We start from the raw sequence: 16,917 nt of genomic DNA on the forward strand, positions 1-16,917 counted from the left end.
TCTTGTTTTTACACTGTAATATTAAGACACATTCAACTTTACCTCTGCAGCAGATATTACTGTATGTATAGAAAATAGTTAGCGCTTTATTTTACAGGTCTGTCATTTCCAAATATCCTTATGATATTCTTTGGAAGTTTCCCTGAAAGAACTAAGTAATTTGGTACTAATCATTTTTTCACTTAAACTAAGTTAATAGATACTTTATTCTCGTCACATGTTGAATTGGTCGCCCTCCTGGGTTTTGCTTACAATTAGTTTGAAATGATGAATCCGAGTGGACCAATTGAACATCGTGTCTATTTCTCTATTTGCCTAGAATTAGTAACAAATGACATCGTCCAGAATAAATGTATGAAAATATTATGGACCCGTAAAATAAAGTGCACACATATCTGAAAAAAGGAATGTCACATAGGACATGGCAGACATCATCACAGAAGTCTAAATTCAAATATGTACATTTACACACAGCACTTTGAATAATCTATAATTGTTTGATTACGTACATGATCCTACACAGAATCTCTCTGAATTTTCGGTTTGCTGGAAAACTTTCCAGGATAATCTTCTCCAACAAGTGGTGTTATTACTCAAGATACTTCAGTTACCTCACACAGAACATTGAGTAACAAATGTGCAGTGCAAGTTGAGTTTCAGTATTTTTGATGAGCTAGTTGTGAGTAAAGCCGTGTTCACACCAAACGCGGCGCGTTTATTCGTGTGAGTAGATTACATACGCCATGATACTGGAGTGATACGTATTTGCGATGGCGCGAATGACGCAAGTTGAAATTTTTCAACTCGGGCGAAAAAAATCGCGTGACGCTGTGTTGAGATGCTCCTCCTGTCATCACTGACGTAGGTGGGCATCCAGAGCTCAGATGGTACAAACAATGAAAAAGACGCTGCCGTATTTACGTCTAGATGACGTTATTTTGAGTGTTGATGGAGCTGCTACAATGTTAGCATGGCACCGATCGATCCGAGCTCCATTGAGAAAACAAGTATTTTAAAAGTCATTTGCTTGTCGTCTTGCGGAGAGAACTAACAAAACATGAACTTTTAAAAAATCGCCATCATTACGTAGTTATTTCTGCATCACTTTTGGTTCGTTTATTGCAGTTAAATCACAGTAAAATCAGTTTATTTTGCTGTAGTAAACAGCCGACCTGTGGCTTGCTAGACACAGTGAATACACCTCGATGAAACCCACGGAGCGCCTCTGGATGATGTTATGAACCCAGACATGACGGCGTTTAGTTTTCCGTGATATCTGGGACTTCGACAACAAATACTAAGCAGAAATCGATGGCGGAAATAAATGGCTTAAGTTAACAACGGCTTCCAGAGCGATAAGCCACGCCCCCTCTCCGGCGCGTCGCTCTCAAATGGCGCGATTCACCGAAATGACCACAAATGGTCCCCCACGAGTAACGTGGTGCGAATGACGCGATTAGCGATTTGGTGTGAACGCACCTTTAGATTATTGTAACGGGTTTATGTTTCACAGTAAAAATACTCACTGTTTCTTAAAGCTCTTGCAGCCTCTCTAAACGTTTAACCCAATGTACTCTTTGATGGGGAAAAGAGTTGAATGTATTAATTTCTCTCCAAACATTTGCGAAGGGTGTATAGAAAATATCAGTAAGTAATCTGCCCATTTTATAAGGACCCCTTAATCCTCTCACGCTTATGGAAATAGTTTTTGTTTTGCTGGTGCCATTTTGCATCCCTAAATGAACAGAACTGAATCCTGCTTGGTAAGGAGGCCAAGTTATGTAAATAATGGCTTTTGTGAAATCTGCTGCAGTTTGTCTTCTCCAATTGAATTGAATTGAACCAAACGTTTATTTGAAGGGTTGCAAAATGGCCAATGGGAAATGTTCATCAATGTAGTTTTGCTTTTGCAAGCTTTTTAAACTCTTCGTGCAGCGTCTGGAATTCCTCTTTTTGCATTCCTGGTAAAGTCTTAGGATCCCAAAGTGAAATCCAGCACTTACAGTTTCAAATAAGAAATGCTTATTTCTTTTTTTACTCTTAATGCCCTGGTTTGAAAGTTGAGACGTTGGGATTCATAAAGCAAGGAATATTTTCATTTTGTTTCATTTACATGTTTTAAATTTTTGATTTTGGAATGGGCCCCGAGGCAACCTGGGGTCCATGAAACACATATCAGTGTAATACTTGTATTTTAAATCAAAAGTTGAAATTGAAAAACTTTTTGGGGGAAATATACTTATTTGCTTTCTTTCCCAGTGTGAAATGAGAAGATGGATATCTTATGTTTGCATGTTAAATAAAGCTCTGAAGCTAGGAGGCCGTTCACCTTCCGGTCTTTATGCTAAGCTAGGCTAACCACATCCCAATTCCAGCTCTGTACATAATGCACAGACATGAGAGTGGTATCCATCTTCTCATCTAAATCTCAGAAAGATAGCGATTACATGTAAATTACCAATTTGTTTCACTATTAATTTAAAGAAAATTCAAGTTTAACAGTTATCATTACAGTTTGGTTGAATAAGGAATCTAACTGCCTAATACTGCCTTATTATGTGCTACAAACTGGGGCAAAAAAATGTGTATTAATAAACAAAAATTCTAAAATGAAATTGCACTGCTAAGTGTTTCACAAAATACCATGCTTTCTTTATATTACATGGAGCTGGTGCAATGGATTCTATTGTTTAATTGTGGTGGTGGATAAGAGAAGATAGTGGTGTGGATAGAATTGAGCAACTGGTTCCCATCCATTATTACTTCAGATCATCATTGGCCAGCCAGAATATCTGAATGAGTCTGGGAAACACTGCAGTCATAAAAAAACACATGTCTCTACTCACATCTTCCCTCTGCTTCTCCATGTCGTCTTTAACCACACAACATTTGAATCTCCAAATAACTTTGAATCGCAGTGCTACTTTCTTCCACTTAACTACTACTACATTTTTATGCATGCATGCCTGTGCATCGAGAACACTACGAACTTTGTTGAATCCAGCTCGATGCCAATATGAGAGTGGCTGACTCAGCCCTTTTCTGCTTCTTTTCCAGTGATATCCCAAGAATCCCCGACACGTCCCACCCTCCATTAGAATCTAGTAGGTATCGCCTGTGGGATGTTGGAACATCTATGTTTGTAGGTCTGTCTGTATCTCTGTCTGGCTGATTTTCTGTCTGTTTTTTGTTTTTTTTAATCTTAGAATAATTGACATGTTTGAAGCATAAAAATACTTCCAAATGTAATAGAGAGGGGTTTGAGTGTATGTATTGCAGGAGATGATGAATTTTAAATGTACTTAATTTGATCAACACTGCTTTCTGCAGTTCATATGTCAATCAACACCTCTGAAGCACTGATGAGCGCGTATCTCATTTGTACAATCTGCATATAAACTTTATGAAACCCCAAATTGTCACTTTTACATTGTTGTTTTATGATTACATATTTGAGATATAACGATTTAATGAGTGATGTTAAGAGGTGCTGGTAGGTGTAGTTTTTTAACTTTGGAGCCAGTCTAGCTGCAGTATTTAAACCAAGCTAGGCTAATCACCTCCCGGTAATAAGTCATTTGCATAAGAGTGTTATTAATCTTCTCCGCTCACTCTCAGAATGAAAGCAAATAGATTTACAACATATCCCAAAAGATTGAACCTTTTTCTTTGACTTTGACCACATGGGTTCAATTAGGAGTACTTTGCCAATACTGCAGTTTACAACAGGGTTCCAGTGCATCCGCTTCTTAAAATGATGGACCCATTTCTTTCTCCTTTTGTAGCTCGTCATCACAAGGACAAAAGCTGCTGTTCATCCCCTCTAAACGAGCAGTTGAAAATGTAAATTCTTCGTGACTTTAACCAGTAAACTCGCTAACTGCGTACATTGCAGGAAATTAATTATGTCATATGTCAATGGTGTAAGTCAAGAGCAGGATTTCTAGGCAGTATGAAGACATATGGAATTGTATATTTTAGTAATTTCCAGGTCTGGAAAAAAAGAAAAGAGAGCATGGAAAATATTTATTGTTTCCAGACTATTGCCCCTATTCTGTTTTCTAAAATACAAAATTCTAAATTGCTGCGTAGGACTGTGGACACAGCAGCCACAATGGGTAAATGCAGGCGGCATCCTCCAGTTCTGCCGACTAATGTGGAAGTGTCCTAAAACTTGCATTCTCTCTCCTCCGACTGCAAAAAGAAGTGTATGGAAGTCTATGACCCTACTTCTGACTTGATTTATTCCCTCATGGTCTCAATCTCTAGTTTCAAGTCTTCTTCAATACGGCATGATGTTCATTTAGTAAACTATGTTCCATTTTGAGTAAAATAGGGCTTACTGTGACAGGTCGCTGTTGCTACCAGAGCCGTACACGGAGTCCCTACGTCACTCCTCCGCTTTTCAAATATGGTAACTTCCGTTCATTGGTTGTGAAAAAAACAACATGGCAACGGTGAAATTGCCAAACTAGAGTCTTTAAAACGGCAGTCCATAAACCAATGGGTGACGTCCCGATGACTACGTCTTATATACAGTCTCTGGGCAGATGCAAGTTTTCCGAGGGCTGGCCTGACACTCCCAGATATAAAGCCTGGTTGGTTTCGGATTCCAAATGGGGAAAAGAAGCAAAATGCAAACCTTGTCTGATGTCTCCAACATGGGACAGACAGCAATTGTTTGCCATATGAAAGGGCAAAAACACTGTCAGTGGTTGGAAAAATCGACCGGAAAGTATGGAATGTATGAAATGGAAAATGTGTAGGAACCCTGCAAAAGTTAGGAGATGGATTTGCGCATTAGTCAGAAGTTGGTGATAGTAGATGATAAGACCACACATAAGGCAAATGTGAGTCCTCGATACTTCTAAACAGAAGACTCAAAGTAGGACAGAAGCTTGGTAATTTGTCATCCGGACAGATTAGCTGTGGAATAGTCCGTGCTCCTTTTAAGTTGTCCAAAGAAAAGAATGGATGCTAGATATTTGGTAGATATGAACACATGGACCAGATGATGTTTTCCCTCTTTAATAACTTATTTTTTGACATTTTTGTCCTTTCCTTTTGTCTAGACTTGACTTTTTTTGGTCAGAAAAAGAGATGACACCCCCCCCCCCCCCTTATGTATTTGTAGCAGGTTCCAGTTCTTTTGAGTCCCAGAAGATGGAGAGACCATCCTTAAATGTCCTGTCTCCCTCCAGTCCCGGGATGCTCCAAGATGCACCACAGTTAATGCCAGGGCAACTCTCAGTGAGTGTGTACATTATGAGTGTGTTGGCGCCGTTGATTGTGTTCAAACAAAGTCCAAGCATCAGAATTTTTTCGTTGTGTTTCCCAACCCCAGGTGAAGCTGTGGTATGACAAAGTGGGTCATCAGCTAATAGTCAACGTGCTGCAAGCCGCAGAACTTCCTCTTCGGTCTGACGGGCGTCCCAGGAGCCCCTATGTCAAAATGTACTTCCTACCTGACCGCAGGTATGCCGCGCCTATTAAAGGGAGTCTTACTGATTAAATACAGTCTAGGTGGTGAGTTCCGATGGACCAGAACAACACAAGAACCACTAACACGAGTCTAAATACATTACATCTCCAGTCCACATAGTGTAGAAATGACACAAACACACAATCTAAAACACACGATCAACCCGCCGACGGGATGGAAGAGCATGTTTTCTTCAAACAATCACCAAAACTACAATATTTATCACAGCCAGAAGCTGTAAAAATGTCTTGTTTTTCAACGTTTCTTGAACACCGTTGAAAAGGACCGGTTCTGGAGGACCGGTTCTGCTTTCGTCAGAAAAAAGTAACCAAAACAAAGCCTAAAATTGTGATATTTCTTCAAAAACATTTGATTCTACATTTAAAATTTTGCCCCAAATAAACTATTTGCTTGAACCAGATTCTGTACAAAACAGTCAATTCTGAGCTCTTCAGCGCAACTAGGAAGCCATGATTGATTTGCCTCAGACCAACAGTCACATCACAACAATTCAGTAAAACTTCGCCTGACCTTCAAGCTGCTCAACACAGAGGAGCAGAGAAGCTGTATGTAGAGGTTGTAAAAAGGTAAATAGTTTCATGTATGTGACACATAGAGCCTCCACTTTTTTAAACATTGGTAACACTTGTGGCAACTTGGAAAACAAGTTGTATGCAGTATATAGGTTCCATTATTTGCCAATCTTTGTAAAAGAAATTACGAAAGAAATTCAACTTAGTTTTTTTTTCATTTTATGATTTATGACATCATATATGTTATGCTGCAGTAAAGAGTTCTCTCTACTTCTAGCCATAATTATTCTGTTTCCATAGAGGTGAGGGATTTAAAGCGTGCTTCCATATTTTTCGGTTCATTAGAGTCCTGAAATTCAAATTTGTGCAAACGAGAAGAAGCCAAGTTGGGACAAGCAATCGGCAGCCACAGTTGACTGTGATCGATTGAGAATCCTCCAAAGGAGGTCAAACGGTTTGACGTTCGGGTTGCATGAGATACTGAGTCGGCGTATCACCGAGAGTAGAGGGAGTTTGGAGAAACAGACGGAGCACTAGCACGGGAGCCAAGCAGTGTACAGCTGTGGACGGGGGCAGAAGCAAAACATGTTGTAGACGCCTAAAAACGATCAGCATCGGTTTAAGTGTACATTATATCTGGAACATTTTCACCACTTTACCTTGCCGTCAGTCAACCCATGCTGACAGAAAAGCCATCATTTACACTCTCTGTGAAGACACCAGACTCCTTTGTAAAATGTTCACCTCGCAGGACTTGCTGTTCTCCCTCTGCCTTGGTTGTTTGTGTTTTTGTGTGACTTTGATGAATCCGAACTAACACTTTAAAACCCTAAAGTGTCACAAAAACACAAATCTAAGCGGTAAAACCAACAACTGCAGTGTTCTGCGATGGGATGTATCTGTTTTTGTCAAAGAATTCTCGTGGCTTTGAAGAGAGCATACATAGGCGGATATAACGGCTTCAGTTCCAAATATAGCATACACTGCAGGCATGTGATTTGTGGCTCGGAAGTTTGGACAAACAGTGGATGTGAGTCCGCTGAAAATGGAACTTGGTTGGCTTGAGTGTCTGTATTGCTTAACACAGTGACAAGAGCAAACGAAGGACGAAAACAATGAAGAAGACCTGTGAGCCCAAGTGGAACCAGACGTTCGTTTACCCTCACGTCCATCGCAGGGATTTCCGCAACCACATGCTGGAGCTGACTATATGGGATCAACCCAGGTCACCGGACGAGGACAGCACCTTCATGGGAGAGGTACCACACACACACACACACACACACACACACACCTACACACACACACACACACACACACACACACACACACACACACCTACACACACACACACACACACACACACACACACACCTACACACACACACACACACACACACGAAATACCTTATGTAAGAAAAATACTGTTATCTTGGATTTTTCTGTGTATTTGTACCAAATAGTTTGAAGATTCGTTCCTTAAGTTGACAATCAAATTCTAAATCAACATTCGAATGTGGCCCAAACAATTCTTTTTCAAATCTTTTAAGAGTGATTGGAAGACATTCGAAGTTTAATTTGAAAACATCAATAGAAGCTTAAAACATTTGGTCCAACCCTATCACAGTGATGCAACTGAATGAAAAAAAGTGCAGGGATTTAAGAAAATGAGTTTTGACTCTTGGGGTTCTCCACTGATGATTTAAATCTTTTACGTTCGCGGTGGCTCGAACTCCAGTCACAGCAGGGAGTTGTTTTCCATCAAATGAGCTCACGTAAAGCCACCGTACCTGCTCTCAGTACCGGATGGCTGACAAAGAGCCAGACATCTCCCTCAAGAGTTGATGGAGCCCAAACCAAATATTGGACTTGGATTTGTCACCTGGAAAATAAAAATGACCGGGTTGCTCTATGTCTGTTGAATGTGTAAATAGTTTGCTAACATCTTTGCCATACTGACTTTATGAGGCGATACATGTCAGTATGCCAGCTTGTTCACAACATGAAATGCATCACTTGCACTAAATTCCAGACAGTGAGTGTATATTTTCATAAACGGCTTCTACTGTCCGAATCCTTTGGCGGCCACGACGCGGCAGCAAAAGCTTTTTATCACTATGTGGATTATGACTTGAGCAGATCCTGATAGAGCTGGAGACGGCCTTGCTGGACGACAAGCCCCACTGGTATCCACTCCAAACCCACGACGTCTCATCCATACCGCTGCCCCGACCCTCTCCATACCTGCCCCGACGACACACAGACGCCCCCGGCAAGAAGCTGCAGCGTAAGTCTGAGTCTGCAAATGCCTTGAATTGTATATATTTATGCATTACCCCTGTGTGTGTGTGTGTGTGTGTGTGTGTGTGTGTGTGTGTGTGCTTCACTGTTTAAGAGAGAAAGGATTGCGTATGGTTTACTATCAGTGAGCAAAGTATTTCAATGTACATGTTTGTTTGTTTTCCCCCACCCTTCCCTTTAACACTGCAGTCGTGCATGCGTATATGTGTGTGTGGCGTATACATATGTGTGTGTGTGTGTGTGTCTATAACGTTTAGGTTCTCAGCGTGTAACAGAGCCTGCATTTGATGAAGGTACAGCAGTAGTGTCTAAAGGTGGGTGGGGATTGCTTCTGAGTATTACTGTCGGTGTTTCCCGCAAACTCGACTTTATTTGTGGTGTTTGTTTATGAGCCATTGCTTGGCTGGATACAGGTGTTGGCATTCTTTTACATTTTTGAATGGAAATACGTTTTGTGCCAAAATGAGTCCCGTCATTTTTTCACAAAATGCAGCAGAAACTAAAGAAAAGCTGAAGTTAAAATGTGTTTTATTGCATTGAAATGAATGGAAAAAACTGTGATTAATGACACTCAAGTCGTCATGTGACATCAAAGCTTTTTATTGTACCTCTGCCCGACGGTGTTATTGCCTTGAAATAGAATCGAAAATCAAAATAGATATAACAATGTGACAGGCCACCACAAATAAATCATGTGTATGGGAAACGCTATGATGTCATAGACTCCATGTTGCCATGGGGAGAACCCCTCCAGGCTTCATGCACCTCTCAGGCATGGTGCTGCCTCGGAAATGGAACGAGGCTCCATCTAAAATATAAAATGTAATTTCTTACTGTGTCTGTTGAAACACTCCGCCTGTTGTTTGTGTGTGTGTTTAAGTGTAAACTCTACACTGAAAATGTCTGTGTGGTAGGGTTGGACTGGTAGATGTGTTGATGTAGGCTGATATCATTTATTTATTTCCAGGATTTAACACCATTTCCGCCTGACAAGTAAAATGTGGTGTGGATACCTGTGTGTTTAACCAAATTCCATATCAAAGTGAAAAATGTGATCATCCTGGATATCATAGTAACGTGTCATTTGTGCCTGTTTCGGACACTTTGTACCTTGACAGTAAATTTGTGGTGGAAATCCTGAATACTTCAGTGTTGTACTACTGAGGACGAGGGCAGCAGCAAAACATATTTTCGACACTTCCAAAAAAAAATCACGATCACTTTTAGTGGATGCTGTATTTAGAATATTTCCGCTGCTTCACCTTGCAGTTGCCGTTATATCCAAAACCACAAGACTCCTTTGACAGAAACAGTCATTTTACCTCACACGGTTTGAGAGTTGCTGGTCCACAGCTGCCTCGATTGGTTCGATTCTTTTGACTGCTTCTCAGATGGTTCTGTGCGACAAACCATCTGGCGGGTCAGGTGATGCTTTTTTTTTTTTAGATGTCTTAAATACATTTAGCTGCTGCTCCGTTTCAACCGCCGTGCTCGCTACTCTCTGTTTCTCCAAAATAAAGGCGGAAAAAACGGAAACTATCCCTGAAAACTGGTCAAATTCTATGATGTTGAGTATCGGCTCATCGTGTCAACGTATCAGTCCAAGCCGACTATGGATCTGTGATTCTTGTAAATGAGCACCCAAGTTAGAAAAGAGAGACGGAAGGGATGGAATAAATACCGATTGGACCAACTTTTTTCTTTTCATTCCCATGCATGGCAGGAATGAATGAAAAACCTTGGTCGCACTGAAAGCAAAGCCAGCGGCCCCGCTGTGAGCTGTGAAGTGCTGTTCTTTTGGAAACAAAACCAGCGGCCATGGCACCACGAACAAAGCCTGGCACAGTGCCACAGATCCCTGACCAGTCTTTGTTTCTATTTGTATCTTCAGATATAGTTCCGCTACGCCACCAAAGAAAGAGAATGTTTTTATTTGTTTTGATTTCACTACATTTAAAAAATACAGGACACCACTGAAGAAAACTAGCTGCAGTAGTTCTATTATTAAGCTGGTCTTTAAATAGTCTGTATCCTTCAGACAGACTTTCCTGCTGTAGTTGCCAAACATGAATATATTCATGTCAGCATGTGACCATAAATAGATCGGAAAAATTGGGTTTGATTTCATGCAAGCCTTCGGGATAAAATATAGAATTTATAATGTCTACTTTTTGATGTTTCTGGGTCCCTGGATAATTATAATTCATATTCTGCAGTTTTGCTGCAGAGGTGGTTGTAGATTTCACTGAACTGCAAATCAACTGCGGGTCTGGGCTGTACATTTCCACTGCAGACGACTGAATAGTTCCCTTTATATATGACATATTTACACTCATTTCTGATTTCATTTTTCCTCATGTATATATATATATATGTGTGTGTGTGTACCGCTGTTTCCCCCCCAGCAGCGGACGGGCGTGGCAGGGAGAGGCAGCGAGAGTCTAAGTCCACCCTGGAGGTGCCAGACCAGCAGAGGACGCCCGCCCATCACATACGCTCCCGCTCGGCCTCGCCGCACCGCGAGGAGCAGGGGCGGACGCGTTCCCGGCCGCCCAACGTTCCCGCCCAGAGGTGAGAGAACTTTATTTTGAAGAAGCAACATACCGAATTTTACCATTCGTTCTCTTTTGGAAACATCATGATACATGAACCAGTTTGACAAAAACAGAGCTGGGGAGACACGCACAAATGTTTTTAAGCTGTTAAGCTGTACATTTACCCTTCATGGTCACAATGATTGCAATTAATTCCAACAGTGACAAGTTAATGCTAGCATAATCCACTTCTTTAGCTCCAAATGGGCATTTTTTTTGCCAAATATCGTGCATATTTTGCTCGAATTAGGCGGTTGATATGGCCTGAAGTCTAGCAATGGATAATGAAGGACCAATATCAGCCTTGTGGGAAGATATTGAGACACTTGTAAGAGGTAAAAGCCACATGGTGGAGGGAGAGAGGACGAGTGAGAGAGTTTGTTGGAAGCCAGCAAACAGAGTCCATCTACCAATGAAATGTCTGTCTGATGCAGAACACACAGTGCTGCCAGCTCTGCTTTTACTGGCCCGAGCCAAACGAGGCCTGCCAAGAGTCTCCTGCAATACCGCTTGGCCGCTAACCTGACATAAGCCTTCTTTCCTTCCTTTGTCTTTCAGAAGTCTGGATGACGAGCTTCCTCACGCACGCCGCTCACGCTCTCCGACCCGGCACTACGATGCCGCCAGGGGCCGCCACCAGGAGGAGTACCTGGATGACAGGTGAGAGCACCTGCTTGTATCTAATTAGACTATAAATGGCATCAGAGTTGCTGGGTTGGCAAAAAAAAAAGAAATTCTCTGACTGTATGTTTTTGTTTGTTTGTATGACATTGACTGCTTATTTGTGTACACAGTTGGAACGAGATAGCAGAGGTTTGTGCAAGAACTGTTTCTGCTTCATTCTGTTTTGACACCTAAGTGTAAACGCGATCATGAGATTTTCTAAAATTTCACTTTTCATTGTCATGAAGAAAAGATGTTTCCTGATTTAGTTTTTCTGCCCTCTTTCTCGCCGAATTTCTCTTTTTCATGCCTGTTGTTTTTGGGCCTGGAACCACGTGTGCTTCTCTGTGTTGATTTGTATATTGTATAAAGTGACTGAAGGGGAGTGTTTCGACAAAAATGGCTTCGGTCGCAAAAATCGGTTCATTTCTGAGTGTCGTGTGTGTCGTGTTGTATGGCGATCAGCCACAGCTCCTCTTTCCTATTCACCCTCTTCTCCTTCTGCTCTTCTGTCTTTTTTCTGTTTTATTTTTTGACTGTTGTTCATTTCCTGATGTGTCATCCATACCCATGGTAACCACAGTGAGGTCATCATGATCCACCAATCAATGCGAGGCAAAAGTGCCGAGTGCCTGCACACCAGGTAAACCCGGCCAATCACGACACGTTGTTTACATTTTGGGTTTCGGGATCAGTTATAATTGTATGTGCGTAGTGTTTTTTGTCCGATTTTGTCTCTCCATGCATAGTGAGAAATGATCCGGCTGAAATCGAGGCTCTTATTTTTTTTTGCCGTAAAAGTAACACAAGTGTGTCTAAACAGCGACACAATGTTACACAATGTAATGCAAACAAGGAAGTCACTTAAAAAAACCACACACAAGTAAAAGTAAAATTGTTAACTGGACTTAAAAGATAAGGTCGCCGATAGTCTATAGTTTTGTTATCGTCAACAATTCCCATGAAAAACAAATAACCAAGAATTAATTTTCTATCTCGCAATACTCTCCCACTTCTCTACTCTGTCTGTGGCTCCCTGCCCCAAGTCCATCTGTTTCTACTGATGCTGTAAATATCTAAAAATCTGGTCAGGTTTTTATTTTAAAAAAAAGAAAGGCAAACAACTTACAGCTGGGCGTTGTAGTTTTTGGCAAACATTATTCAAAACAGGAGGGAATTTGTCGGGGGACTATTTTCAGCTGCGGATTAATCCACATTCTGTGCTGTAGTGAGTATTTGTGGCACCAGGACGGTGTTCGTGGGATCGAGGCACACACAAGGATGCATTCAATGGCGGTTTTAGTCTTTTCATGCGTTCTGTTCTGGACAGTAAGAAAAGATATAGACTATGACCACTGACAGCAGTGACGATGACTTTGGGTAATGTGGTAATGTGGACAGCCAGGAAAGTAGCATGTGTTGGAAGCATCATTTCTTTTTTTAATAATGTAATGGTATGAAAAATGAAACAGGTAGATCAGATTGAGGAAAGGGAGCCAACAAGCTGGTTGTTTAGTTGCACTGCTGACTCAGATCCACAAGAGGACACTACAGGACCATGCTTGCATTATTCCATTATTCCTACAAGCTTGTCTCTCTGCAGGTCTTGTCTCTGCACTCCGCTACCGTACAATACAGTTTGACATGTCAAGACTTTTACCGTCATTTAACATGTGCTCATCAACACGTACTGGATTATCCTCCACATGGGTCTTAGATTGCTATTTGATCACACGGTCATCGAGGTAAGTGACAGACAAGTCTCCCTCTACAACCGGGTCCTCTCAGATAGAAGCGCGATAGAGCTGGTTACACGCGCATGTGGACGACATATTACATAAGATCACTGGATAAGTTGGCACCTCTTTAGACCTATACAACCTTCTGTTTTCTGTTGTGCACAACAATCCCACAGACTTGTGTTTTTTTCTCCTCTTTCACCCATTCCTCCCATTCTCCTACTTCTGTCTGCTGCATGCATGCTAACATCAGGAGGTCTACTAGGCACAATAACACACTGCCACCTAAGATGCCCCTTTTGTTGTTCAACGGCACCCACAAACATACAAACAGGTAAGTCCACAGGTAAGGGTTCAGTGTGCTTCAAACCAACAACGTGCCATACTCGGTAGTCCTATTTCAATTTTTACTTGGAAGAGGAGACACTACAGACAAGAATACAGCATTCAATTTTGGAGATTTTTTGCTATTTGGCCTCCATATCTCTTCTGTCAGACTAGTGGACAGACGACATCCAACATATTCACCAAAAGTTAGTATTAGATAATGCCTCATTTGCATATATAAACATTCAATTCCGGAAAACTTGTGACACAAAAACAGATTTTTATTTTAATGGCTTTAACAGTATTTTCTGATTTATGGAGTGATCCAAAGAAATATCCCAAATTCCCTCTGTAAAAACCAAATATAAAAACTTTAAATATAAAATTTTCTGTTCTGGAAATGTTTGCAAATTAGCGCTTATTTGATGAAAAATAATGCCTCATTTTCATATTTAACTTTCATATTTGTCTCAATGAAAATAATCAATTTGATAAATTATCAATTTAAACAGCATTATACATTCAACTTTTTTAATCAAAGAACCACATATCGTCTAACACGGGTGTTCGTCTTCTCTACTATTAATCAGACTGAGAGAGTTTCGTTCCCATCCAAGTTGTGGAAGTGCAACAACTATGAGTCGCCTTAAAATTCTCTCTGGAGAAAACAAATGCAACTTTTCTTCCAGAACAAGGGGTTCGCAAAATTGGATCTTCTAAAAAAAAAGTCTGCCACCATAGCCTCCTCTTTGCCTCTCCAATTCCCTTTTCCAAGAATTGTGTGTTTCTGCGCCCCTTTGTAGTCTTGACGCAATAAAGCGGGGATACCTGCGCACTCTTTCATACTCTCAGAGGAAGAATGAAGGATTTCAAAGAATGCCTTTGCACCTCTGCACACCTAGCCTTCCTGCAATGGAATGGAATCTAGCAAACATTGTCGGGTTTCCAATGTTGGGAAAAGGTCTTTCAGATATTGTTAGACGATTCGACAAGCACTTAGTTTGAAGCATACTGAGTCCTTTATGCATTCCGTGGTGCCAGTGTGAATTTTTCTCAACCTGTTGAGAGGACACATCATTCTTTTATTGGAGCAAAAGTTGATCATCTCCAATATTAGAGCTATCTGCAGAAGTCGTTGGACTTCCTTTTTTGTGAGTATCTTCTGCAGCGGCAGGAGCTTCACGTATTCCTTTCCAATCTGAGATTTCTTTGTTTCGTTTGCAAATGCATGCTGTTTTTGAAATTGTCATCTTGTGACTAGTTCCTCGCTGCCTGCATGCCGAAAGATACGCTCTGTCGCGGGATCGCACATGGTCGTGGCAACGCGCAGCTCCATCACAACACACCGCGTCGTAATGCTCACAGATGAGGTGACCGTTAGGTAAGACACACACACACGTACATGCGCACAGATTATCATTCACGGTTTATTATGAGCGTTGGCAGTGCCGGGTTGTGAGACAAAGTGCGGAGAACGTTCCATCCTTTGCAATCAAAAAACAAAGGTTTCCACTGTACCCCATCTCCATGACAACTTGCAGACACTCCGAACCCCTACGCCAGCCAGCCAGTGATAGTTTCATTTTCAGTCTAGCATTATGATTTTGGGAATCGAACCTTTCCTTAAAAACATCTTTTTTTTCTGTTTGTCAATTGTTTTTCTCTCTCCGTGTGTGTGTCTGTCCTCTCCTCCTGTCTCCTCCTCCATTGGATTGGCATGTTGTGCTGTGGTGCCTCTAGTGATCTGCAGCCTTCTCTGGACAGGGTTAGGAGCGCTAGCGCCAACTGTCTGACTCCAGACAATCACGCCCCCTCACCAGAGACTGAAAGGTACCAGCCTCTGCCCCCCCCCTCCCTCCCCCCAACCCTCCTGTAGCTCCAGTAGTCTCTTGTCCTCTACCTTTCCTGGTCTTTGTAGTTCTTTGCCCTCTGAATGGTCCTAGCTGAAGATTAAGCCTGCCCCATCCTCACTCTAGCCAAGACCCCTTCGCTGTACACCACTCTAATATCTGCTGTTTTGCCCTGCAGCCCTCATGTTTCGCCACAATCCTCAAGCTGTCTATGAAGGTGCAATGATTTTCTAAAACTGACATGGGTAGATCTATCGGCAAGGATCATTAGTAATCCTTGCATTTGTTGAATTGCTCAACTGCAGTTTTTTTTTTTTGCCAAATTTCCGATCATTTATTCAGATCCCCATCGAGACACCTTTGTTGACCCATCAAAGATCGGCACCCTATCAACAGAATCGGTGCACCTCTTCTTGTGCACCTTACCTAATCACTGTATCTAAAGATAACATCACCCTGCACAGTGTCACACAGTCCCGGCTCGAGTGGAATCAACCCTTCAACCACTCATGCAACTAATTTGCTAGCTTTAGTTCTTAATACCGGCAATAGCTAATCCTGCTTGATCCAGGGATTTCTGCTGCAAGGGCGTCTTTCTTGCTAAACCATACCCAGAATGTAATCAAAATACCTTCTAGGATATGTTGGAATGTGTTCAAGTGTATTTTGTTAGGATACTCACATGCTATATGTACGTTGAAAGAGTTGTGGGTCCCTGTAATGATTCATCCTGTCCACAATTGGCGTTGACTTGTCAAGTGACAACTGCCTAGTGTGACTGCAGTGTAAAAGATAAGGCTCAACATACTCAGTACTCCATTCATCTTCATCCTGGAAGTCGCATGCAGGTTTATTGTTGGTATTTTGTTGGCAACAAATTTATAAATAACTAGAAGGGGAGACCTCCGCCAAGGCAAAATGTAAAAGATTATTCGTGTATCCACCCTGTGGTTTGGATCTGCTGCAAAATGTCATGAGTTCTTCCTTGGTTCATGCTACACCTTTCCACCAGGTTTCGTGAACATTGGACCAGCTGTTTTTCCCTAATCCCACTGACGAACAAACAAACAAACTGAAATTATGACATCCTTGGCGGAGGTAAGGAGTAGGGCACTCAGAGAGCGCAGACCTCCGCCAGTGCCATGCACGTTCTTATAATGCGGATACACAAATGATTTGTGTATCCGCCCCGTGATTCGTTTGCACTCTGGGTCCTTGGCCCATGCAACACACTTCTGTTTCCTGAAAATTGGGCCAGTAGCTTTTACGTAATCCGGACAAACAAACGGCATCGACATAACCTCCTTGGCACAGGTAAAAAAAACAAAAAACATTATAGTATGTCAGGTGTTCTGTTGCCCCCCAAGTTGGCCAAAAATATGTTCACCCATTAATACCGAATAATGGAATAGCGTGGCTTTCTGATTT

At 41.6% G+C, this 16,917-nt stretch overlaps 1 protein-coding gene across 2 annotated transcripts in view; it reads left to right on the forward strand.

The window, feature by feature from the left end:
- rims1a (regulating synaptic membrane exocytosis 1a) overlaps positions 1-16,917 on the forward strand; it is a gene marked incomplete at both ends in the record, with an annotated part of 97,215 nt that overhangs the window by 64,223 nt on the left and 16,075 nt on the right. Inside the window, 12 exons of one of the 2 annotated variants that reach the window (XM_079279683.1) lie at positions 1,630-1,647; positions 3,058-3,104; positions 5,135-5,250; positions 5,345-5,475; positions 7,103-7,274; positions 8,155-8,302; positions 8,574-8,630; positions 10,722-10,887; positions 11,469-11,570; positions 12,157-12,216; positions 13,566-13,646; positions 15,380-15,469. In XM_079279683.1, the coding sequence (XP_079135809.1) occupies positions 1,630-1,647; positions 3,058-3,104; positions 5,135-5,250; positions 5,345-5,475; positions 7,103-7,274; positions 8,155-8,302; positions 8,574-8,630; positions 10,722-10,887; positions 11,469-11,570; positions 12,157-12,216; positions 13,566-13,646; positions 15,380-15,469 (1,188 nt within the window). Of the gene's footprint in view, positions 1-1,629; positions 1,648-3,057; positions 3,105-5,134; positions 5,251-5,344; positions 5,476-7,102; positions 7,275-8,154; positions 8,303-8,573; positions 8,631-10,721; positions 10,888-11,468; positions 11,571-12,156; positions 12,217-13,565; positions 13,647-14,900; positions 15,021-15,379; positions 15,470-16,917 lie in introns of both variants that reach the window. The other variant, XM_079279682.1, reaches the window with a different exon arrangement.

This window comes from Melanostigma gelatinosum, assembly GCF_949748355.1.
Source record: "Melanostigma gelatinosum genome assembly, chromosome: 12".
Classification (NCBI taxonomy): Eukaryota; Metazoa; Chordata; class Actinopteri; order Perciformes; family Zoarcidae; genus Melanostigma; species Melanostigma gelatinosum.